The sequence below is a fragment of the Podarcis erhardii genome, assembly GCF_964252035.2.
Source record: "Podarcis erhardii genome assembly, chromosome: 10".
NCBI lineage: Eukaryota > Metazoa > Chordata > Lepidosauria > Squamata > Lacertidae > Podarcis > Podarcis erhardii.
Window position 1 is genome coordinate 6609658 of NC_138500.1, and position 23932 is coordinate 6633589.

General features: G+C 47.6%; 1 protein-coding gene across 1 annotated transcript in view; it reads right to left on the bottom strand.

Annotated features, from left to right (window-relative positions):
- The window catches only part of LOC309351654 (uncharacterized protein), a 246190-nt gene that overhangs the window by 56039 nt on the left and 166219 nt on the right, over positions 1 to 23932 (bottom strand). The window contains exons 65-71 of the mRNA XM_081879440.1: positions 21925 to 22050; positions 13494 to 13565; positions 9886 to 9921; positions 9549 to 9608; positions 5720 to 5764; positions 5156 to 5191; positions 3670 to 3705 (exon numbers count right to left, since the gene is read on the bottom strand). Of these exons, the coding sequence (XP_081735566.1) occupies positions 3670 to 3705; positions 5156 to 5191; positions 5720 to 5764; positions 9549 to 9608; positions 9886 to 9921; positions 13494 to 13565; positions 21925 to 22050 (411 nt within the window). The remainder of the gene's footprint in view (positions 1 to 3669; positions 3706 to 5155; positions 5192 to 5719; positions 5765 to 9548; positions 9609 to 9885; positions 9922 to 13493; positions 13566 to 21924; positions 22051 to 23932) is intronic.

The window sequence follows — 23932 nt, forward strand, 5'->3', positions numbered from 1 at the left end:
CTCAGCCAGATGGGCGGGGTATAAATAATAAATTATTATTACTATTATAATAAATAGATGTACTGCTATTCCTTGTGGACACATATGTCAGTTTCCACTTCTCTTGTTTCCTCAGCCTTTTCCCAGTTTTTCCTTTTTCCATTCTGTTTTTCAAAAGTCCTCATGAAAACTCACCATCATTTAAATACCTGTGTCTTCTAACACACAGGCACTGGTGTACGGAGGTTAGTTGTGATTCTTGCATTCCACGGGGATTGGGCTCCCAGCTGTACAGTTCCATGATTCTAGGTTTGGCTAATATGCACATTTTTGCAATTTCCCCTAATATTGTGCATTTTTTAATGTTATTGCCACTATTTCCCCCCTTCCCCCACACTTCTGCACACATTTCCCCCTAGTACAGTGGTACCTCGCAAGACGAATGCCTCAAAAGACGAAAAACTCGCAAAACGAAAGAGTTTTTCGTTTTTTGAGTTGCTTCGCAAGACGGATTTCCCTATGGGCTTGCTTCGCAAGACGGAAACGTCTTGCAAGTTTATTTCCTTTGTCTTGCAAGTTTGTTTCCTTTTTCTTAAAACCGTGCATTCACTTCGAGGAGCAACTCATAGCATGCGGTGTGGTAGCCTTTTTTGAGGTTTTTGAAGACTTTGGTGATTTTTGAAGCTTTTCCAAAGTCCGTGCTTTGTAAGACGAAAAAATCGCAAGACGAAAAAACTCGCAGAACGAATTAATTTCGTCTTGCGAGGCACCACTGTATATCAATTTTTGTATACATTGTTTGGGAAACTGCATCACAAAATTCAGAGCAGTGTGAATTCACAGGATCATTGCTTTCCAGTTGTTTTGTTTCAGGAAAGGAAAATTGAGCATCAAAATGGAAGCCAATCAATTTTTTTCCTGCCTCCAGGAACCATTCTTGCTTTACGTGGCTCCATAAAAGAGACTGGCAAATGATGTTTAATTGGTCTTGAAGCAGGCAAGGTTAGAATGGAGGAAGTCCAAATGTGGAATAGAAAAGGAAAAGCTTAGCAAATGCTGCCATGGCAAATTGTCAACTTAATCACATCTCCTGTGCTGTTTAATTCACCCACTTCCGCCTAATGTTCTATTCACACTTTCTTCAGAGAGGGCATTAGACATTCCTTTATGACTGGGAAACAGCATCTCCTCCAGCAAGGGAGAATCAGAAGTTCATTTGTTGCAATGGCAGACAAGCTGCTTTGCAAACCCATTTCTTCATAGACAAATGGCAGACTGTCTTGCCAGAGTGGTGCATGCTCTAGTTGGAGGACAGGGGGCAGGCAGGTGTGGAGGACTCCCTGGTCCTGAATGGGGTAAATGTGCCCCTGAAAGACCAGGTGCACAGCCTGGGAGTCATTCTGGACTCACAGCTGCCCATGGAGGCGCAGGTCAATTCTGTATCCAGGGCAGCTGTCTACCAGCTCCTCTGGTATGCAGGCTGAGACCCTACCTGCCCAAAGACTGTCTGGCCAGAGTGGTGCATGCTCTGGTTATCTCCCGCTTGGACTACTGCAATGCGCTCTATGTGGGGCTACCTTTGAAGGTGACCCGGAAACTACAACTAATCCAGAATGCGGCAGCAAGACTGGTGACTGGGAGCGGCCGCCAAGACCACATAACACCGGTCTTGAAAGACTTCCCAGTATGTTTCTGAGCACAATTTAAAGTGTTGGTGCTGACCTTGAAAGCCCTAAATGGCCTTGGTCCAGTATACCTGAAGGAGCGTCTCCACCCCCCTGAGGTCCAGTGCCAAGGGCCTTCTGGCGGTTCCCTCGCTGCAAGAAGCGAAGTTACAGGGAACCAGGCAGAGGGCCTTCTTGGTAGTGGCACTCGCCCTGTGGAATGCCCTCCCAGCAGATGTCAAAGAGAAAAACAACTACCAGACTTTTAGAAGACATCTGAAGGCAGCCTTGTTTAGGGAAGCTTTTAATGTTTAATAGACTATTGTATTTTAATATTCTGTTGGAGGCTGCCCAGAGTGGCTGGGGAAACCTAGCCAGATGGGCGAGGTATAAATAAATAAATAAATAAATAAATACTCAGGCACAGGCAAACTCGGCCCTCCAGATGTTTTGGAACTACAACTCCCATCATCCCTAGCTAACAGGACCAGTGGTCAGGGATGATGAGAATTCTCTCAAAACATTTGGAGGGCCGAGTTTGCCTATGCCTGATTTAGATGTTATTCCTGCATAGCTGAAACTAGAAGTTTCCTTCCAACCATGGCCATCTTCAGCCTATCCGGTGCTGTGGTGCAAAGATCCCTCAGGCCCTCACCCCCACATTTCCCAGAGTTGTCGACCTTTCCCCAAGCCTCTGAGGGGATCACTCTCCTCCTGCGGAGGCTTGGGAGGCAAGCTGCATGCCCGCCAGCCATATGGTTGATGGGGCACAGCTGGCGGGCGTTCAGGGAAAGGGGAGGCTGCTGGCAAATTCGCGCAGCTCCCCCACTCCCTGGGGCGCCCCTGAGAGGCCAGCGCCCTGGCGCAACGAACCACTAAGACCAATGGGAAAGATGGTTGCTCATGCGTAAGCCAGTGCAAACACCTGGCTGGGTTGCCTGAGTGAACCTTTTCTGTCCGGACAGCCACTCACCCGTGGCTGCCTCATTCGCTGGCAGAATCCGTCAGTGGGCGTTTCTTAAACTTCTTCCAGCAAAGAAGCTCTTTGACGCCTAGTCTCCTGTGCGGAAGCCTTCTGCGCAGGGAGGGTGTGGGCAGCGGAGGACCCCTACTCTCCCCGCTGGTCCCCGGCAAGGAGTCATGGGACCGCCTCGCCGCTTCCCCCATCTGCCCCCCTTCTCCACTGGTGCTATGCTGATTCTCTTCCCCAGAAGATGGGCTGCTTCTCCCAATCCCAGGACGCTCTCTGGAATCCCTCTGGATTTTGCTCTCTCCCTCCGGCACTGATAGCAGTTCCCTGACACCTGCAGTGTTAATAATAATAATAATAATAATAATATTTATTTATACCCCGCCCTCCCCAGTCAGGGTGGCTAACAAGCAATAATAAAAACAAGTTGAATGAATACAACTTTAAAACAAAATTAAAACACAACATTAAAATATTGAAATATTAAAACGCAGCCTCATCACAGGAGGAGAAAAAAGAAAGAAAAAAGAAAGAGGGTAAGGGAATCAGTTTGGCTCCAAGCCAAAGGCCAGGTGGAACAGCTCTGTCTTACAGGCCCTGCGGAAAGAAATCAGATCCTGCAAGGCCCTGGTCTCATGAGGCAGAGCGTTCCACCAGGCCGGAGCCAGTGTTGAAAAGGCCCTGGCTCTGGTTGAAGCTAATCTAACTTCCTTAGGGCTCGGGACCCCTAGGGTGTTGCTATTTATGGACCTTGAGGCTCTCCATGGGGCATACTGGGAGAGGCAGTCCCGTAGGTACGAGGGTCCTAGGCCGTGAAGGGCTTTAAAGGTCAAAACCAGCACCTTAAATCTGACCCTGTACTCCACCGGGAGCCAGTGCAGCTGGAAAAGCACTGGGTGAATATGCTCCCATGGCAGAGACCCCGTGAGGAGCCTCGCTGCAGCATTCTGCACCCGCTGGAGTTTCTGGGACAGCTTCAAGGGCAGCCCCACGTAGAGCGAATTACAGTAGTCAAGCCTGGAGGTGACTGTGTTGACCTCTTTAAACATTGCTTACCCTTTCTCCTTTGGCCCCAGGAAATCCAACATCGCCCTAAGGAGGAGGAGTGTAAATGAAAACAAAGGAATACCTCATTAATACTATCACATTGCCAAATCCCTTGGCCAATTCTTAAAGAGAGAGTCCACCGTTGTCATACCATGGGAGCACAGTGGCCAGTGACTGGGGAATGTCCACAGGCAAACATGAATGACTTTTCTTTGCTTCAGTGAAGAAGAAGAAGAAGAAGAAGAAGAAGAAGAAGAAGAAGAAGAAGAAGAAGAAGAAGAATAGTAGTAGCAGTAGTAGTAGTAGTTTGGATTTGATACCCCGCTTTATCACTACCCGAAGGAGTCTCAAAGCTGCTAACATTCTCCTTTCCCTTCCTCCCCCACAACAAACACTCAGTGAGGTGAGTGGGGCTCAGAGACTTCAGAGAAGTGTGACTGGCCCAAGGTCACCCAGCAGCTGCATGTGGAGGAGCGGAGACGTGAACCCGGTTCCCCAGATTACGAGTCTACTGCTCTTAACCACTATACCACACTGGCTCTCTCAGTGAGCACTGCTGTCTTCCCAAGAATAGGGACCACATCTTAGCCATGGAAGACACAATCTGAGCTGGGAAGAGACAAGGCAGATAGGACTGGCCACATAGCCAAGGTGATGGGGACTACTTTTTATGGGATAGGTGGCGCCACCTGCCTTGTGGGAACTGGAAGCTGTGCAGAGTCCTTGCCAGGATTGCAGGAAGGTATATAAGAAACTGAAAGTCAACACAGACAAGACTGAGACACTCCCATCGAGTGGTTCCCCCTCACTAGATGAGTGGGATGGGTTTTGTTATGGATAGGGTCACACTACCCATCCCCCCAAAATATAAGTTGCACGATTTGGGGGGCGCTCTTGGATCCAACGTTGACATTGGAGGCTACATGGCACTTAGCACCTTCTATAAACTTTGACCGGTGACCCAGGTTGACCTTATCTGGACATGGGTAGCTCTGTTTCAGTTCTCTATACTATGATAATCTCTAGGCTGGATTAATGCAATGCATTGTACTTGGGGTGGCTGCAGAAAATTGGGGGGTGCAGTTGGTGCGTAACGTGAAAGACAGGAAGCTTTGAACATGTAAATCCAGTTCTGACCTGATCCCCCTGGCTGCATAGTAGTTTCTGGGATCAATTGAAACTGCAGTTCTTGACCTTTGAAGCCCTATATACAGCTTGGGACCCCAGTGCTTAAAGGACTACCTCTTGCCTTTTGAACCTGTGTGGACACCATAATAATCATATGAGGCCCTTCACCCGTGTCTCACCTTTGAAAAGTGGAGCACAGATAGTGGGGAATCAGTAACTGGGTCTCTCTCTGTAGTAGACCCCAACATTGAAACCCTCTTTCCCCAGAGAAGCAGGGCCCCCAAATGCATGCTTGGGTTAAACAATGGTACCAGGTCTGGAAATATTGAGGATGCTCAACATATATATTCAACATTTGGCTACTTACCTTCTCCCCTTTCGGCCCCGAAAGGCCATTCTGTCCCTGTAAATATGCAGAGAAGTGTTCATTACAAAAGCAGGAATTACAAAGAGTGAGCTCTCTCAAAGGTGTCTGAGATAGAAGTAGATCAAGGCTGCAAGCGGAATCCGTTTTTGCTACATCAGCATAGGAATGTGAGGAATACCCAAGTGGAATTCCACCAAGGTGTCCATTATCATAGTGATGGGACTTTAGTTTGAGGTACTTATTATCTAGACCTTCAGCACATAGGACAGCTCCATAGGGGGAACAGACGTTGCTCCAACAAGGGCGAAAGCTTAGCAGAACATGAAGACTTGTGCTATAGCAACTATGGCAAAGTGGGCAAAGGAGACCAGGCAGAATCAGGACTTAAGTTCTGCAGAGATTCCAATGAATCTCCCACCACCCTGAAATTCTGGGACGTAAATTTAACTCAACCATATTTTCAGCAACAGAGAAACTTTAGAGGTTCTCAAATGTGTGTGTGTGTGGGTGATTGAGACCAAAAACCAGATCTTGAATTTCATGCCACGCTTAGCTTGCACTTACCATCATGCCAACGGGACCACGAACTCCCACAATTCCTTCTTCACCCTGTTAAAAAGAAGTTACACCGGTATTCCTCCAGAGGTGCCTTTTCCAGCCTTCACTCCTCTCTTTCTCTTTCTCTCTGACGCCCCTCTTTCACCCCTCATCGCTCCCTCCTCCTTCTCTCCCCCCAACCCGCCATCACCTGAACCCTCCTTGTTCCACTGCTTCATCTGTTATGGCTGTACCCTGGCTCTCTCCCTCTGGGCTGCCCCCTCCCGAAATTATACAAAGGCCCACAGGTTGTCCATCCTTCCTACAGGGCAATGCCATGCCTGTCCTTGCTCCCTGCAATGAGCTTCCTTCCAGGCTAGAACTGAAATCACACAATGCAAACCTCCTCCGACCAGGGCAGACCAAACAAGGTATCCAAAATCCACATTCCAGTCCTGCAGTTTCCACACACCTGTAACTTTTCCCCTTAGGTGCATTGATCCAGCCATAAAATCTGCCTAGAATTCATCTGGGCACACCTGTCTTTTCCCCATTAGCCTTTACTGTGCCATTTACAAGCTAAGTGTCAAGAGAGGGCCAGATGTTTGCTTGTACGTATCAAATACTTGCACCTGGCTTTGTGTCGACTGCTTAGCAGCTTTGCTCTGAGCAAAGACATGGGCGGGGGGGAGCTTAGTTCTTCATGCATATTTCAATGAAGTTCAGGGCTAAATTATGAGGAACGTTTGAGGGAGCTGGGTTATGTTTAGCCTGGACAAGAGAACACTGAGACTTGCTATGATAGCCATCTTCAAACATAACATCTGAAGGGTTGTCACTGTTAGAATTCCTGATCTATGATTGCAGTCATGAGATTGTTGTCTTTCACATGACAGTATGTGTTTTGACTCCACTGCTATGTACTGAAGTTCTCACCCTGGCCCAGCAGGGGGATACTGTAGATAGTTATGCAAATAAGGGATCGAAAGTGACGTTCAGTGATTGGATAGTTTTAGAAAGTTGTTACAGTTGCGTTGTACTGGAGCTCTATATAAGCAGGCTGACTGAACCCTTCAGTTCAGTTCTGGCCTGGCCTGTGAATAAACAAGAGCTGTTTGAAGAATCGCTGTGTCGTCTGATATGTTCACCCACAACTTAACATCCACAAAGTGGGAAGTGATGGAGACAGGATGTTCGTGTTACTGTGTTCCTTGAAGTGGGACTATTGTCCTTTATTCTTTTTCTCTTTGCTGTCTGATGCTAGAGAGAGAGGGAGCCATGTTGCAGTGCTCCGCGTGTGTGTATATGTAAATAAAGTAGATTAGCCAAAATGCTGAGTTGCTGAGGTCTGTCACGCAAGGTGCGCAAACTCTGCGGATCCCTAAGTGTGCCGGTGTCGCTTGGCATTGGTCGCTATGATGTTCGGGCTGAAGAAAGCTTCTGAAGCTCCCGAACGATCGACCCGGAGGGAGAGAACATGCGAGTCAGGCGTGTGTCTCTGCCAGGGTCCTACTCGAGTGTATTCTAATCTCCTGACAGTCACATGGAAGATGGAGCAAGCCTGTTTTCTGCTGCTCCAGGGGGAGGACGCGAACCAATGGGTTCAAAATTATGAGCAAGGAGATTCCGACTAAACATCAGGACGAACCGTCTGTGGGCAGAACCACAGCATACATTTAAATCACACCTGACGCCCATTTAAAGCAAATGACTTCTCCCAAAGAATCCTGGGATTAAGGGTGCTTGGAATGGTAGCTCTATGAGCAAGAAACTGCAATTCCCATCCTGTGGTTTAGATTGGGTGTGGTTTAAATATATTCTATAGTAAGTGGCCCTGATATGGTGGAACGCTTTGTCACAAGAGACTAGGGCCCTGCGGGACTTGACGTCTTTCCGCAGGGCCTGCAAGACAGAGCTGTTCCGCCTGGCCTTTGGCCAAGGCGCAGTCTGACCCCCTCTTTTGGTAATCCTCATAGAACTCTAGCCCAATGGTTGCCATTAATTTGATTCTGAACTGATTTTATAATGTATTTCAATTAATTGACTGTAATTTTATGTAAACTGTGTTATTTTTACTGTTGTTAGCCGCTCTGAGCCCGGCTTTGGCTGGGGAGGGCGGGATATAAATAAAATTATTATTATTATTATTATTATTATTATTATTATTATTATTAGCGCTGTTTGACAGCGGAACAGACTCCCTCAGAAGGTGGTGGACTCTTCGCCATTGGAGGTGTTTAAACTGAGTTTGGATGGCAATCTATCAGGGATTATTTTGCTGTGATTCCTGCATTGCCGAGTGGGGGGTGTGTGCGTGTCATTCTATTGCAGTTTAATTACCTTTTGTCTTTTATCTTGCATATTTTTAACAATCTGTGTTTTACACATGATTGTTTTAATTTTTCTGAGCTGCCTTGAGTCTTGGTTCTGGGGAAAATAATGATGATGATGATGATGATGATAACTATATTCAAAGCGGGGAAACGGGTGGCATTGTGGTCTAAACCACTGAGCGTCTTGGGCTTGCCGATTGGAAGGTCAGCGGTTCAAATCCCCGCGACGGGGTCAGCTCCTGTTGCTTGGTCCCTGCTCCTGCCCACCTAGCAGTTCAAAAGCACGTCAAAAAGTGTGAGTAGATAAATAGGTACCGCTCTGGCGGGAAGGGGACGCGGTGTGGTGCTGTGGGTTAAACCACAGAGCCTAGGACTTGCCGATCAGAAGGTCGGCGGTTCAAATCCCCGCGACAGGGTGAGCTCCCATTGCTCGATCCCTGCTCCTGCCAACTTAGCAGTTCGAAAGCATGCAAAGTGCAAGTAGATAAATAGGTACTGCTCCGGCGGGAAGGTAAACGGCGTTTCCGTGCACTGCTCTGGTTCGCCAGAAGCGGCTTAGTCATGCTGGCCACATGACCCGGAAGCTGTACGCCGGCTCCCTCGGCCAGTAAAGCGAGATGAGCGCTGCAACCCCAGAGTTGGTCACGACTGGACCTAATGGTCAGGGGTCCCTTTACCTTTACCTGTGGGAAGGTAAACGGCGTTTCCGTGCGCTGCTCTGGTTTTGCCAGAAGCAGCTTAGTGATGCTAGCCACGTGACCTGGGAAAACTGTCTGTGGACAAACGCCGGCTCCTTCGGCCTATAAAGTGAGATGAGCGCCGCAACCCCAGAGTCGTCTGCGACTGGGGTACTCTACCTTTACCTTTATAATCAAAGCAGAAGCTTCTGTGAAAAGAACCACGAGTGATGTCGAACCACTGTCGAACCACTGTTCAACAGTGGAATTTGCTGAATTTGTTAAAACTCCGTGGTGCCCTGCATCTGGGAGGGGCCAGAAGCAGGGCCCTACGTCACAGGCTTTGCCTGTGAGAGTTACTTTCAGTTCTACCGAGAGACGCTGAGAGACACAGCTCAACGGACAGGCTGTGTCTGTGTGCTTTTTAAAAGCACGGAAGAATGCCTTTGGAATGGCGGAAGTTTCTGATGGGAAAAAGACTGATTTATGGCTCGTAAATAAACTCTTCTAAAGATAAGAACCGATCTGTCTTTTGGACTTGATTTATCCCTTTCTCACATGGACTCAGGACCGCTGCATTTACTCTGCTAGGCCAGCTCAGAGCTTCCAGGGATACGGAGCTGCGCTGGGAAGCTTGCTGGACCCAATATTTATATCCAATATCCGCAAAGGAGTGTGGTGGAGTCTCCTTCTTTGGAGGTCTTTAAGCAGAGGCTTGACAACCATATGTCAGGAGTGCTCTGATGGTGTTTCCTGCTTGGCAAGGGCTTGGACTCGATGGCCCTTGTGGTCTCTTCCAACTCTATGATTCTATGATTCTATGATGGAACCACTAGGCTATCTTACCTGAGGCCCAGGGAGCCCCCGTGGTCCCCTTGGACCCAGTCTGCCAAGGCCGGCCTCACCCTGGAAAACAAACAGAAAGCAGGGGGTTGCAATAAAAACAGGAACGAAAACAAACCAGTAGCCCCCGCTGCCCCCAGCTGTATGGATATCCTGGACTGAGGCAGTGGCGTAGCGTGGGGGGTGCAGGGGGGGCCGGCCGCACCGGGCGCAACATCTGGGGTTAGGGCAAATCCATGGGTTAGGGGGCGCAAATCCACGGGTTAGGGGGCGCAAATTACTTGCCTTGCCCCGGGTGCTGACAACCCACGCTACGCCACTGGACTGAGGGATAACTCACCTTGCTGCCCTTGATCCCAGGGACACCAGACATCCCCTGAGAAGCAACAAAGAGTTGGGGGAAATAGATGAAAAAACCTTTTTCCTTACCAAGACAAGGAACTCTGTTGTTCGTATTTGTAATGCAATGGGGTTTAACTAGACATCCAAATACACAGAGTTTGTTTGTTTGTTCCCTACATTTGTTTGACAACTTTTCCTTAAGGCAGCATACATAGTTCTTCCCTTTTTATCCTAATAATAATAATAATAATAATAATAATAATAATAATAATTTATACCATGCGCCCATCTGGCTGGGTTCCCCCAGCCACTCTGGGTGGCTTCTAACTGAATATTAAAATTGGTTTTGGAAAACTGTTACAATGATATACACTGAAATTCAGCCAGGGGGATTTGAGGAAGTCACTTAACAATGTTACTAAGATTGGATTAAGTACAATTAAGAGGTATGTTTGTTTGTTTAAAATTTTTGGAAAATCAATTAAAAAAAAATTGAAAAAATAAAATAAAATACAATAGTCTATTAAACATTAAAAGCTTCCCTAAAGAGGTCTGCCTTCAGATGTCTTCTAAAAGTCTGGTAGTTGTTTTCCTCTTTGACATCTGGTGGAAGGGCGTTCCACAGGGCGGGTGCCACCACCGAGAAGGCCCTCTGCCTGGTTCCCTGTAACTTGGCTTCTCGCAGTGAGGGAACCACCAGAAAGCCCTCGGCGCTGGACTTCCGGGTTGGCGCCTCCGACAATGGCGGAATTCCTCTGATCGGGAGGAATTTGCTCCCTGGAAATCAGGGTCTGGCCGCCATGGCGAAGGCGGAGACCCACTAAAAATCACAGGCGGGAGAAGCCTGTGAACGTGGGATTCAGCTGGCACCTTTTGCGCCTCCCCTACTCACGGGGAGACCCGGTTTCGGGGATCCGGAGCGACGTGGGGTGAGCGGCGCGGTGCTTCGAATTGATTGCTTCTTTCACGGAGTGAAGCCGCACTGCTGTTGCCGGAGAGCGCTGACTTTTTCCTGTGGACCATTTGATCGTAAACAACTACCCGTGAGTAGAATGGAAAATTGGATTTTTAAACGTCTTAATTTGGTACTGAAACGGGGAGGTTTCAAACAGGAAGTCCGCCTTCCCCTTTTGTAAATAGATTGAAGCAAAGAGCTTGCAAGCTAAAGTCTTGGAAAGTCCTCTGTAAAGGATTAAACTTCCATCGGCTAAAATCATTAAACCCCCCTTGGAAGCAGGAGAAGGGGGGGGGGGATTTGGGATCGCGTAAGCCTGCAGGAGAGAGTGAAGAAAGTTAAATCACCACTCTGAACCTGGAAACGGGCTGCTAGTAAGACTGACATTTTGGGAAAGTTCATTGACTGTGAATAAAACGTATCTTGACAGCTAGTTAAATAAGAGAAATACATTGTTTCCATTGTCTCCTTCTGCATTTAAAAAGGAGTAAAAGTAACTGAAAATTGAAACTAATTTTATTGCTTGAACTGTGCTTAAAAGGACTGATACAAATAGAAATTGTTTCCCTCTAGAGGGAGCCTTTGAAATTGTTACAAGAGTTGAGCTGGTGGAATCTCCAGCTGCAAGATAAAAAACCGTGAGAACCAGGGATTGACCTTGGATAGGTTAAGAATGTCGACAGAAGAAGCCTTAGTGATTGCATTATGTAAGATAATTGATTCATTGGAACAGCTCCACAAGAAGACGGATCTGATGACTATCAAAATTGATAACTTGGGACAAAAAGTGACTAATTTGGGACAAAAAGTGAACATCTATACAGAAACTATTCAGGAATCGATACATGAATCTACTTTGACATGGCAAACTGTGGAGAAGGCGAGGGAGAAAGTTGTTGTTGTTGAACCTAAAGTAATACAAGTGGAGAGGGAGAGAGCCTCAGCCTTACAGAGGCAATTTGATGACTACAAGTTGTTGCCTTCTATGATTGAATTCAGAAAAAGTCAGATTTTGAGGATTGGAGCCCTGCTTGGACTGGAGAAGGAAAGTTAGATAGATCACTTCATGCAGGGATTTACTGACCTTTGGGACCTGGACCTGGGTCAGGAGGAGATGGGAGTTGTGGGGACTTTCAGATTTGGAGGGATTTTGAAACACGTCCTGAAATATCTTTTGGATTTTAATTTTAACTACGGAGATTTGGCTGACCTGTCGAGAAGGAATAAAAACATTGCTAGGTCGGAGCTTCCCCGAGATCTACTCTTCAGCATCAAAGGAAGGAAATTAAGAACAAGATCAGCAGAAGACAAAGTAAAGTGCATGTATAAATATGAAGAAGACCTGCAGAAGGGACTTGGAAAAGAGTTAAGAGCCTCGGACAGAAGATCACCAGGTTGATGGACTATATGGAATTGACGGAAATGACTGGCAGAATCCGAGACCAGGGAGAAGAGACGGTGGAAGAAGATTGGAAAAAGTTTAAAGTTTATTTATATAAATACTGTAAAATTAATGAGTGTCAGAAAAATGTTGGAATGAAATTATATGGCTTTAGTAGAAATGTTATAAGGAGTTAAGCATAAATAAGCATTATAGTATTAATGGAAAATAAGGTTAAAATAAGTTAAGATAATTATATGACAGAAAAGAGAGAAAGATGGAAAGGAATTGCTGAAACAATTAATAGAAGTGGAATACAAAAAGGGAGGTGAGAGGGAATGAAAGATAAGGCATTGAAATGGTATGATGTATGTTTTTAAATTGTTTTTGCTCTGTTTTGTTTAGTCTAATGTGTTAATGTTGCGTTGTGTACTGTTTATATATTGTATTGTATTGTTTTTTCTTTCTTTTGTTTCTTCCTTTTTTTTCTTTTCTTTTTCTTCTTTTTTGTAAGGTTTAAAAGTAATAAATATTATTTTAAAAAAACCAAAAAACAAACAAACAGAAGGCCCTCGGCACTGGACCTCAGTGTCCGGGCAGAACGATGGGGGTGGAGACGCTCCTTCAGGTATACTGGAAAACAACCCATGAACGCTCTGCCAGTGATCAGGTTCAGAGTCTTGGGCTGAATTCCCCCCAGTTGCACCACAAAGGACTAAGAGTTCCTCTGAGAGACCATCTGGACACAAAGGCCTTCTACTACGTCAAGACAATTGGCCCACCGGTATCAGGAGGAGGAACATGTTGAAGATGTTGCTGGACTCCAACTCCCATCAGCCATGGTCACTATGGCCAGCAGCCAGAGATGATGGGAGTTGTAGTCCATATCTGGAGGGCCAAAGTGTCCCTATCACTGATCTTCATCTGGTGTCAGCAGATCTCCAGGGTTCAGAGGGGACATTCCCAGCCCTACCGAGAGACGCCAGGGATTGATTCTGGCACCTTCTGCAGGAAAGCAAGTGCCCCGTCTCTGAGCTATGGACCTTGACTCTTCCACCAGACTTCAGGGTGGGGTGCAGGTGGTTCCCCCCTCCCAGGACACCAAGCTTGGGGGGGGGGGAAGACAAAATTGAGAGGATCCATAATTGAGAAGATCCATTAGGAGGCTCCAAATTTCGGCCTTGCTCAGGGCAACATATTATCAAAGATGACCGAAGGCCACCCGTTTCCACTCTCATTTCCTAGGTAAAGGTGAGACTTTTTTGAGCACCTCTTGTCCTGGGTGTCCGGGGGGTCCTATTGGTCCAGCAAACCCATTCCTTCCTCTCTTGCCGTGTTCCCCCTAAAGAGAAAAACATTTTTAGAGAAAATGAGACAATTGCAGAACAAAAAGAAAAATGCCCAAACGGCTACCAAGATGTGGGGACCGACACTAGAATGGGCAGGGTGCCTCTCCTAAAACTAGGAGGTGTTATATATCAGAGGAGGAGGGGTCATACACCCTCCAATGCAGGGACTAGCCACATGGCACCCATGGGTGCAATGGCACCCTTGAGGTCTTCCCCTGGCCCCACAAAGCTTCTGTCCCCTTAGTCACAACAGGGAGGGTGTTTACCTTTTTCCTTGCTTGAAAAATGCAAAGAGATTGTTTTAAGAATTCTAAGGTCTCAAATATAAATTAAATGTTCTTTTTTTTTCTTTTTCTTTTTTTTTTACCAACAACCAAAACACAAACAGTGAAAACCCCCAGGCGGCTGATACATTGGGTATAAATAATCAATAATAACATATTTAAATCAGCCATATGTACAGTTCTATATGCCTTAACACTTAACTTTTTAATGGCCCCAAATTGTTCAAACCTGCCCAAATAATTCAATATTTTCTCAAACCAATCCTCCTCCTTCTCACTGACCTTAAACCCTTTCATTTTATGTATCTTCACAGTTAGATATTCTAAGATTATAATATTTTTCAATTTTCCCCTCCATTGGTTCACCCCTAGCTCTTCTGCATTTTTCCAATTACTTGCTATAACCTGTCTAGCTTCAATTACCATCAATTTTACCCATTTACATTCCTCTTTTGTTTCTAACTCGGTGCTACTCAGGCTAATAAGAACCATTAATTTAGATATTTCCACCTTCCTACCCACAATTCCCGATAATAATAATAATAATAATTTATTATTTGTACCCCTCCCATCTGGCTGGGTTTCCCCAGCCACTCTGGGCGGCTTCCAACAAAGATGAAAGATACACTAAAATGTCACATATTAAAAACTTCCCTGAACAAGGCTGCCTTCAGATGTCTTTTGAATGTCAGGTAGATGTTTATCGCTTTGACATCTGATGGGAGGGCGTTCCACAGGGCAGACGCCACTACCGAGAAGGCCCTCTGCCTGGTTCCCTGTAACTTGGCCTCTCGCAGTGAGGGAATCGCCAGAAGGCCCTCAGAGATGGACCTCAGCATCCGGGCAGAATGATGGGGGAGGAGACGCTCCTTCAGATATACTGGACCGAGGCCGTTTAGGGCTTTAAAGGTCAGCACCAACACTTTGAATTGTGCTCAGAAACGTACTGGGAGCCAATGTAGGTCTTTCAAGACCGGTGTTATATGGTCTCGGCGGCCGCTCTCAGTCACCTGTCTAGCTGCCGCATTCTGGATTAGTTGTAGTTTCCGGGTCACCTTCAAAGGTAGCCCCACATAGAGCGCATTGCAGTAGTCCAAGTGAGAGATAGCTAGAGCATGCACCACTCTGGCGAGACAGTCTGCAGGCAGATAGGGTCTCAGCCTACGTACCAGATGGAGCTGGTAAACAGCTGCCCTGGATACAGATTTGACCTGTGCCTCCATGGACAGCTGTGAGCCCAAAATGACTCCCAGGCTGCGCACCTGGTCCTTCAGGGGCACAGTTACCCCATTCAGGACCAGGGAGTCCCCCACACCTGCCTGCCTCCTGTCCCCCCAAAACAGTACTTCTGTCTTGTCAGGATTCAACCTCAATCTGTTAGCCGCCATCCATCCTCCAACCGCTTCCAGACACTCACACAGGACCTTCACCGCCTTCACTGGTTCTGATTTAAAAGAGAGGTAGAGCTGGGTATCATTCGCATACTGATGAACACCCAGCCCAAACCTCCTGATGATCTCTCCCAGTGGCTGCATGTAAATGTTGAAAAGCATGGGGGAGAGGACAGAACCCTGAGGCACCCCACAAGTGAGAGCCCAGGGGTCTGAACACTCATCCCCCACCACCACTTTCTGAACACCGCCCAGGAGGAAGGAGCGGAACCACTGTATGACAGTGCCCCCAGCTCCCAGCCCCTCAAGACGGTCCAGAAGGATGTTATGGTCGATGGTATCAAACGCTGCTGAGAGATCCAGCAGAACTAGGAAACAGCTCTCACCTTTGTCCCTAGCCCGCCGGAGATCATCAACCAGTGCGACCAAGGCAGTTTCAGTCCCATGATGAGGCTTGAATCCCGACTGGAAGGGATCCAAATGGCCCACTTCTTCCAGGCATGCCTGGAGTTGTTCAGCAACCGCTCGCTCAATCACCTTGCCCAAGAATGGAAGATTTGAGACTGGGCGATAATTGGCCATCGTTGCCGCATCTAAAGATGGTTTTTTAAGAAGCGGTTTAATAACTGCCTCTTTCAGCGGGTCTGGGAAGGCTCCCTCACGGAGGGAAGCATTCACCACCCCACGAAGCGCATCGCCCAGTCCTTCCTGGCTAGCTTTTATAAGCCAGGATGGGCAAGGATCAAGGAGACAGGTGGTTGGCTTCACTCGTCCAAGCAGCCTGTCCACATCCTCGGAGGTAACAGATTGGAATTGATCCCACACAACTTGACTAGACAGGACTCTAGCACTCTCCCGTCCCGGCCCTGCTCCCATGGTGGAGTCTACTTCTTCCTGAATCTGAGCGATTTTATCTGCAAAAAACTTTGCAAAATCATTGCAGGAGATCATGTGGCCCGTACTGGGCCCCAATGTCGCAGGTGGTTCCGCTAAATTGTGAACCACCTGAAAAAGTCTCCTGCTGCTGTTTTCTGCAGATGCAATAGAGGCGGTGAAGAAATTCTTCTTTGCCATCGCTATCGCCACTTGGTAGGCTCGACTTTGAGCTCTAATCTGTGTCCGGTCAGATTCGGAATGAGTTATCCGCCCCCGGCGCTCTAGCCGTCTCAACAATTGTTTCATTGTCCTCAGATCCATGGAAAACCACGGGGCTCTCCGGGCTCCATGCAATCGGAGAGGGCGCTTCGGAGCCAAACAGTCAATAGCTCTGGTTAACTCCACATTCCAGCGGGCCACCAGGGAATCGGCTGAAAGGCCATCATCATGGGATAAAGCATCCCCTACCACTCTCTGGAAACCATTTGGATCCATTAAGTGGTGGGGGTGGACCATCCGAATCGGTCCCACCTCCCTGCAGAGGGGATGGGTCGCAGAGAAGTCCAGTTGCACCAGGAAGTGATCTGACCATGGCACTTCTTTCGTTTCGCTTTTACTTAGTGTCAGATCACCAACATCCATAGAGGTAAACACCAGGTCCAAGGCATGTCCACGGCTATGGGTTGGGCCAGACTTATTCAGGGACAACCCCATGGAGGCCATGCTTTCCACAAAGTCCCGAGCGGCCCCTTGTAAGGCCGTGTCGGCATGGATGTTAAAATAGATGTAATATAGATGTAAAATAGATGTAAAAATAGAAAATATTTCTATACCAATCTGTTTCCAGAATTCATTAACTAACGGACAATCCCACCACATATGACTGTACGTTCCCATCACTCCACATTTCCTACTTCCAGATTTTGTAATATGATATAACCTTACAGGTTTGTAATACGATTTTCGTACCAACTTCAACCCTTGTTCCTGGATTATCCGAGACGTCGCAACAAATTAAATGTTCATAAATGTACAAGGCAAACACATACATAAGTATAAAAACCACGTGTCTGAAAGAGTAAGAAAAGCAATTCTGAAGTCATTTTGACTCTCCCAGTGACCTCAAACATTCCTCTGCAGCAAGGGAGAAAAATAGTGGAGAGCCTCCCCATTGTCTTTTGCTTACAAATCCTGTCTTAAGGGAGTATTTGTGTTTGAATAGGGTGAGCCTGTGACCTGGAGTCAGGAACTAAATGTATTAACCCCATTAACCCCCCCAGGTAACGCAATCAGTGACCATTATCAGGTATCCTGACAAACAGGATTTCTGTTACAGGTAGGTAGCCGTGTTGGTCTGCCATAGTCAAAACAAAATAAAAAAATTCCTTCCAGTAGCACCTTAAAGACCAACTAAGTTAGTTCTTGGTATGAGCTTTCGTGTGCATGCACACTTCTTCAGATACACTGAAACAGAAGTCACCAGACCCTTCTATATAGTGAGAAGGTGGGGAGGGGTATTACTCAGGAGGGTGGTGGGAATGGGTGATTGGCAGATAGCTGTGATGAGCCTGTTGACGACTCTTAACGACTGCAATAGGTCTTACAGGAAAAAGCAAGGGGTGAGAAGGTGAAAAATGGCTTTGTCATAAGAATCCAATGTCTTTGTTCAGACCAGGTCTCTCCATGGTTTTAAGTTTGGTAATAAGTTGCAATTCAGCAGCTTCTCTTTCCAGTCTATTTCTGAAATTCCTTTGTAATAGAACAGCTACTTTGAGATCTTGTATAGAATGTCCTGGGAGATTGAAGTGTTCTCCTACTGGTTTCTCTGTCTTGTGATTCCTGATGTCCGATTTATGTCCGTTTATTCTTTGGCGTAAGGATTTCTGTTGTAGACCGCTTCCTCTGCTGTAGACCAGCTCGTTATGGTTTCCTTATATACAGCACTACACGTAATGGTTCAATTAGGCACAAAAGCATATCAGTTACATTTCACATACTTCCATCTCATCCTGCAAAACGCAGCCCAGATGCATTCGCTGAGCCTGCAGCCACACTGACCAAGAAACTGCAGTCACATGGAGCAAAACAGCTCTCTGAATGTCAGGGAACAGAAGCAGCAGAGGAACAAAGCAACCTCAGCGGCAAAGCTCGAAAACGATTATCCTGCCTGTGTCACCGTGAAACAGCCCATTAGGTGTCTACTCATACAAGTGATGTCCTCTGAGCACTATGGACACCCAGTCCAGGTCACAGTGACACAAGGATTTGCAAGAGGGATTGCAGATGTCTGAGCTCCCTGCTTTTTAAAGGGGAAAGTCTGGACGGGGGAGCGGTGGAAATGACAGGGGCTGGGAAGGCAATCGCAGCGTTTTGGTGAATCCCAGAGTGGTGACTTTGATTTGACTCAGTCCTAGGCACCGAGGACAGAAGGACTTTCTCCCCCACCCAAAAGTGAGCACTGTAACCTAGCCTTTTCAGAAAACCTGACAACAAGTCTTAGGGCACCTTAGAAACCAATGCATATACCGTATTTTTCGCTTCATAAGACGCACCTAGTTTTTAGAGGAGGAAAACAAGAAAAAAAAATATTCTGAATGAAACAGTGGATGTATGATTTTTGTGGTTCATGCTGTGGCCACAGACATGTGATTTGACAGTGAGTTTGGGGTAGCCCAATGTGAAAGTCCTGAGGATCCATGTGGATCCGTGCTCTGTAACCACGTTTTTGCGCCATTGCGGCTCCATGAAACAGCGGATGCGTGATTTTTGGGTGCAGGCTGTAGCCATGGACATGCTATGCGATCTGATGGTGAATTTGGGGTGACCCAATGCAAAAATCCTGAGGATCCATGTACTTTTACCTCCCCCCTCCCAGGCAGCCTCCTTTATCGCTAGAGTCCCTTATCTCCCTCCTGATCACTTGCCGATCAGCTGCTCAGCGGCTTCATTTCAACACCCCCTTCCCTCTTTCTTAAAAAAAAAAAAAAAGCATGATCTGCTTTTCTCCCCTGGGCAATTTGGCTCCAGGGACCATGCATTTGCTCCATAAGAGGCACAGACATTTCCCCTTACTTTTTATGAGGAAGAAAGTGTGTCTTATGGAGCAAAAAATACGGTAATGTGATTAGAGCTTTTGCTGCGATATGTATGTGTTAAAATTCACAACTTCCACGCTAGCTGGGCCATGTCCACAGAGTGGAAGAGGACAGGATCCCCAAGGATGTGCTCTATGGGGAATTGGTTTTAAGCACCTGGCCTGTTGGCAGACCCACTGCAGTGCCAAATTAAACCCTGTGGAGGCCCCTAGGCAGTCAAAATTGGGGGGGGGGGGAGCCCGCAAATGATCTCCTAATACGTTTTTGATTTCACCAGCCCACAAGATCAAATCAGTATTGCTTTGAGCGGTGATAATTTTAGGTTATATGTTAGTGACTAAGATAGATAGATAGATAGATAGATATAATCTGTTGCTATATCTGCATTAGGGACATGGGTGGCGCTGTGGGTTAAACCACAGAGCCTAGGACTTGCCGATTAGAATATAGGCGGTTTGAATCCCCGCAACGCGGTGAGCTCCCGTTGCTCGGTCCCTGCTCCTGCCAACCTAGCAGTTCAAAAGCACATCAAAGTGCAAGTAGATAAATAGGTATTGCTCTGGCAGGAAGGTAAACGGCGTTTCCATGCGCTGCTCTGGTTCGTCAGAAGCGGCTTAGCCATGCTGGCCACATGACCCGGAAGCTGTATGCCGGCTCCCTCGGCCAGTAAAGCGAGATGAGCGCCGCAACCCCAGAGTCATCCACGACTGGACCTAATGGTCAGGAGTCCCTTTACCTTTACCTAAGTTTTAATTTATATATATATTTAACTGTTGCTATATCTGTATTGTCCCTGTTACACCTAATTGCAAATTCAAATGCATCCCTATCATGTTTAATACTTCCTTGATACTGTATGTGGGCTGGAACTGCTCTGTGACCGAAATAATAAATTCATTCATTCACTTTGAGAGGTTGTCGCGGGGCCAGGAAAATGCGTGGGGGTCTCCTCTGCCTGTTTGGTAATCTGGCACTGCCACTCTGTGCTACAAAGATGTCCGCAAACATGACATGGAAGTTGGCAACATCACCATATGGGAATCCCTTGCAGAAGACCTCAGTGCCTGGAGACAGACAATCAGGTTGTACATCCACAGCAGTGACTAGAGGAGGAATGACCGCTGGGAGGAGCGCAGAGAGAAGAAATGCCCTGGTGCATCTGCAGCACCACAGCCGGACGCCTTCCTCTGCCCCAGCTGCAACAAAACATATCTCTCCTGTATAGGTCTTTACAGCCACAGCAGGTGCTGTGATTCTCCAATGGGGCCTCCTGCTGCCGCCGCGCGATTTCTGTTCTCATCCTGAAGCAAAGTTCTTAACCTGAGGTACTATTTCTGGGTTAGCAGAGTCTGTAACCTGAAGCGTCTGTAACCCGAGGTACCACTGTACTCAGAAGGGTGGTTTGCACAATCCACTGAATGAGAGGAACACGTCGAAATCCGAAGCAGTAAGAATTAGTCGCACATCAAAACCCAGTTGAAACTTCTTCAACAAAATGGATGACCGCGACACCAACTTTTTGAAGCCTGATTGCCATGCGCACCTCCAACATTTCCTAGCACCCCCTTGCCTCTCAGCGCGCGCCCCCCAGGGGGTGATACCCACCCACTTCAGGAACCACTGTGTTAGAGGAGTAGCCCTGTGTAATGGTTCTAGGGGTTGCTCGTGCGTAAGCCAGTGCAAACACCTGGCTGGGTTGCCTGAGTGAACCTTTTCTGTCCAGACAGCCACTCACCCGTGGCTGTCTCAATCGCTGGCAGAATCCGTCAGTGGGTGTTTCTTAAACTTCTTCCAGCAAAGAAGCTCTTTGACGCCTAGTCTCCTCCTACTCTCTCTGCGCGAAAGCCTTCTGCGCAGGGAGGGTGTGGGCAGCGGAGGACCCCTACTCTCCCCGCTGGTTCCCGGCAAGGAGTCATGGGACCGCCTCGCCGCTTCCCCCATCTGCCCCCCTTCTCCACTGGTGCTACACTGATTCTCTTCCCCAGAAGATGGGCTGCTTCTCCCAATCCCGGGACGCTCTCTGGAATCCCTCCGGATTTTGCTCTCTTCCTCCGGCACTGATGGCAGTTCCCTGACACCTTATCATGGGGCAGCTGAAATCATAGAATTGTGAAGTTGGAAGGGACCTTGAGGATCATCTAGTCCAACCCCCTACAAAGCAGGAATGGGCAGCTGTCCTATACGGGGATCGAACCTGAAATCGTGGCGTTATCAGCACCACGCTGTAACCTACTGAGCTCTCGCCCTTGAACCAGAAGCAGAGGCACGTCTGGAAAACCTGGCTTCCAATTTCGGCTCCCTAGAAATCTAATAAATATGGTAATGTTCATGATGATCAACTAATAATGGCTTTATAAAGCTTGTCGTGCTGCTGCAAAGTTAAGAACGCTGACCCAGAAACTGCCTGTTGGACTAGCTGGGCCTTTGCTCTGCTCCAACACGGCTCTCCCGATGTTCTCAGGAGCAGCCAAGGCTTGATTTATACAGCAATTCTGATGGAGAGGATATTAAAAGGCAGAGCGTCATGGTGCTTAGTTTTGATTGTTCACCTCAAGAGTTCTAGTGGGTCCCTTTCAGCAGTTTATGAAGTAGCTTTGAAAAGCTTGGAGGAGCTTCCGTAATCCACCTCCGCTCCCTGCGTTTGAGTCAGTTCCCTGAATCTCTTGGCCAATGGGCTGTCGCCACACCCAACTGTTGATCACCTACCTTTTGCCCTGGAATTCCAGGTGGGCCTGGGGCACCTCTCTCCCCCTGCGACCCGGGGGTCCCGGGGTTGCCACGAATACCCTGGATGCCTTGTGCCCCTGGAGGTCCTGGGACTCCGGGCTCACCCTAGCGAGAAGACACCATATTGTCCCGTCACAAGATGAGCACATGTTTTTATAGTATGATTGTGATGAATTATCAGTTGCTTTGTACAACAACAACAACAACAACAACAACAACAACAACAACAACATAATTTGTTATTTGTACCCTGCCCATCTGGTTGGGTTTCCCCAGCCACTCTGGGTGGCTTCCAACAAAGATTATAAATACATTAAAATGTCCAACATTAAAAACTTCCCTGAAGAGGGCTGCCTTCAGATGTCTTCTAAATGTTAGGTAGTTGTTTATCTCTTTGACATTTGGTGGGAGGGCGTTCCACAGGGCGGGCGCCACTACCCAGAAGGCCCTCTGCCTGGTTCCCTGTAGCTTTGCTTCTCACAGTGAGGGAACCACCAGAAGGTCCTTGGCACTGGACCTCAGTGTCCGGGCAGAATGATGGGGGTGGAGATGCTCCTTTTCAGATATACTGGACCGAGGCCGTTTAGGGCTTTCAAGGTCAGCACCAACACTTTGAATTGTGCTCGGAAACGTACTGGAAATGTATTGGAAACGATAAGCGACTTGACAAGGTGGAATACAAGAAGTAAATAGCAATTTGGACCTAGAATCATAGAATTGTAGATTTGGAATGGATCATCAATGCGAGAATAGGCAGTTGTCTGATAGAACCTGCAACCTTGGCATTATCACAGCACCACATACTAAGCAACTGAGCTAACCTAGATGTTTATTTTATAGCAGTGGGCATTGAAAAGCACCTAGCATGTTCTTCCAACAAGGGCAAGTCCTACACACCTCTCCTAGAAGATGTCAGGGATTGGCTGGGTGAAGAGCAGTGGTGGGAGGTACGAGCCAGGGAACCCTCAAGGAAAACCCCAGAGGAGGAAGGCTCAGAGCCCAGGGATTGGTGGTGGGACACAGAGGAGAGGTCAGAGGGAGAAGATTGGGAGGAGGTGGCATTGGAAGCTGAAGGGGCAACAGGGTTTACTGAGCAGGAAGAGCTTGTGACAGAGAGCAGTTCAGACTCTGAGGCTGAAGCAGTGCAGAGGGGGGTCACAAGGCTGCTGGAGAATTCAAAGAATCTGCCTCTCCTCCTGTAAGAAGCTCTTTCCTGATCTCCAAGAACATGCAGAGTAATGAGAAGAGCTGAACGGAGGTCAGAGGTGCATAGATGCAGTTTGAGACTGTTTGGGAAACATCTGGGAGAGGTGGAGCCTTAGAAGGGGCGGAAGACAGGGACCTTCAGTCCACCAACTGCCCTACAGGGGGAAGACCCACCGAAAGCGTTGCCGAGTTGTATGCTGTTTCCTTGACAAAGAGTTAACTCCGCTGACAACTGACTCTGCGTCTGACCTGCACCTGACTCCAGCCTTGACAGCTGACCACCTTGGAGGCAACATTAATGAATCAATGGCCTAGGTGAACAAAAAGGTCTTAGCCTGGCACCTAAGGATAGCCCCAGATGGGTCACCCCAAGGAGAGCATTCCACAGTGGGGCCACCACCGAAAAGACTTGTTCTCATGGGGTCAACCTTCACTCCTTCCTCAGGGAAGGTCTTCTGATGAATGCAGGGTCAGAGTTGGCTTGTATGGGCAGAGGTGGCCCTTTGGGTTTTGTGGTCCTCCTGATACATTTTCATCTCTTTGTAGCCTTCAGCTCCCTCAACTGGACGGGAGGCCAGTTTCACTTTCCACCCTGATGGACTACTTCAGGCTAGTCTGTTTCTCCTTTATAAAGAGTGGGAAACCTGTAGCTCTCTGGACACTGGACTATAGCTTCCTTTGTCCCTGACTGTGGGCTATGCTGTCTGAGGATGCTGGGAATAGGAGTCTAGCAGCACCTGGAAGCATAGCTGTCAAGTGTCCCTTATTTGAAGGGACAGTC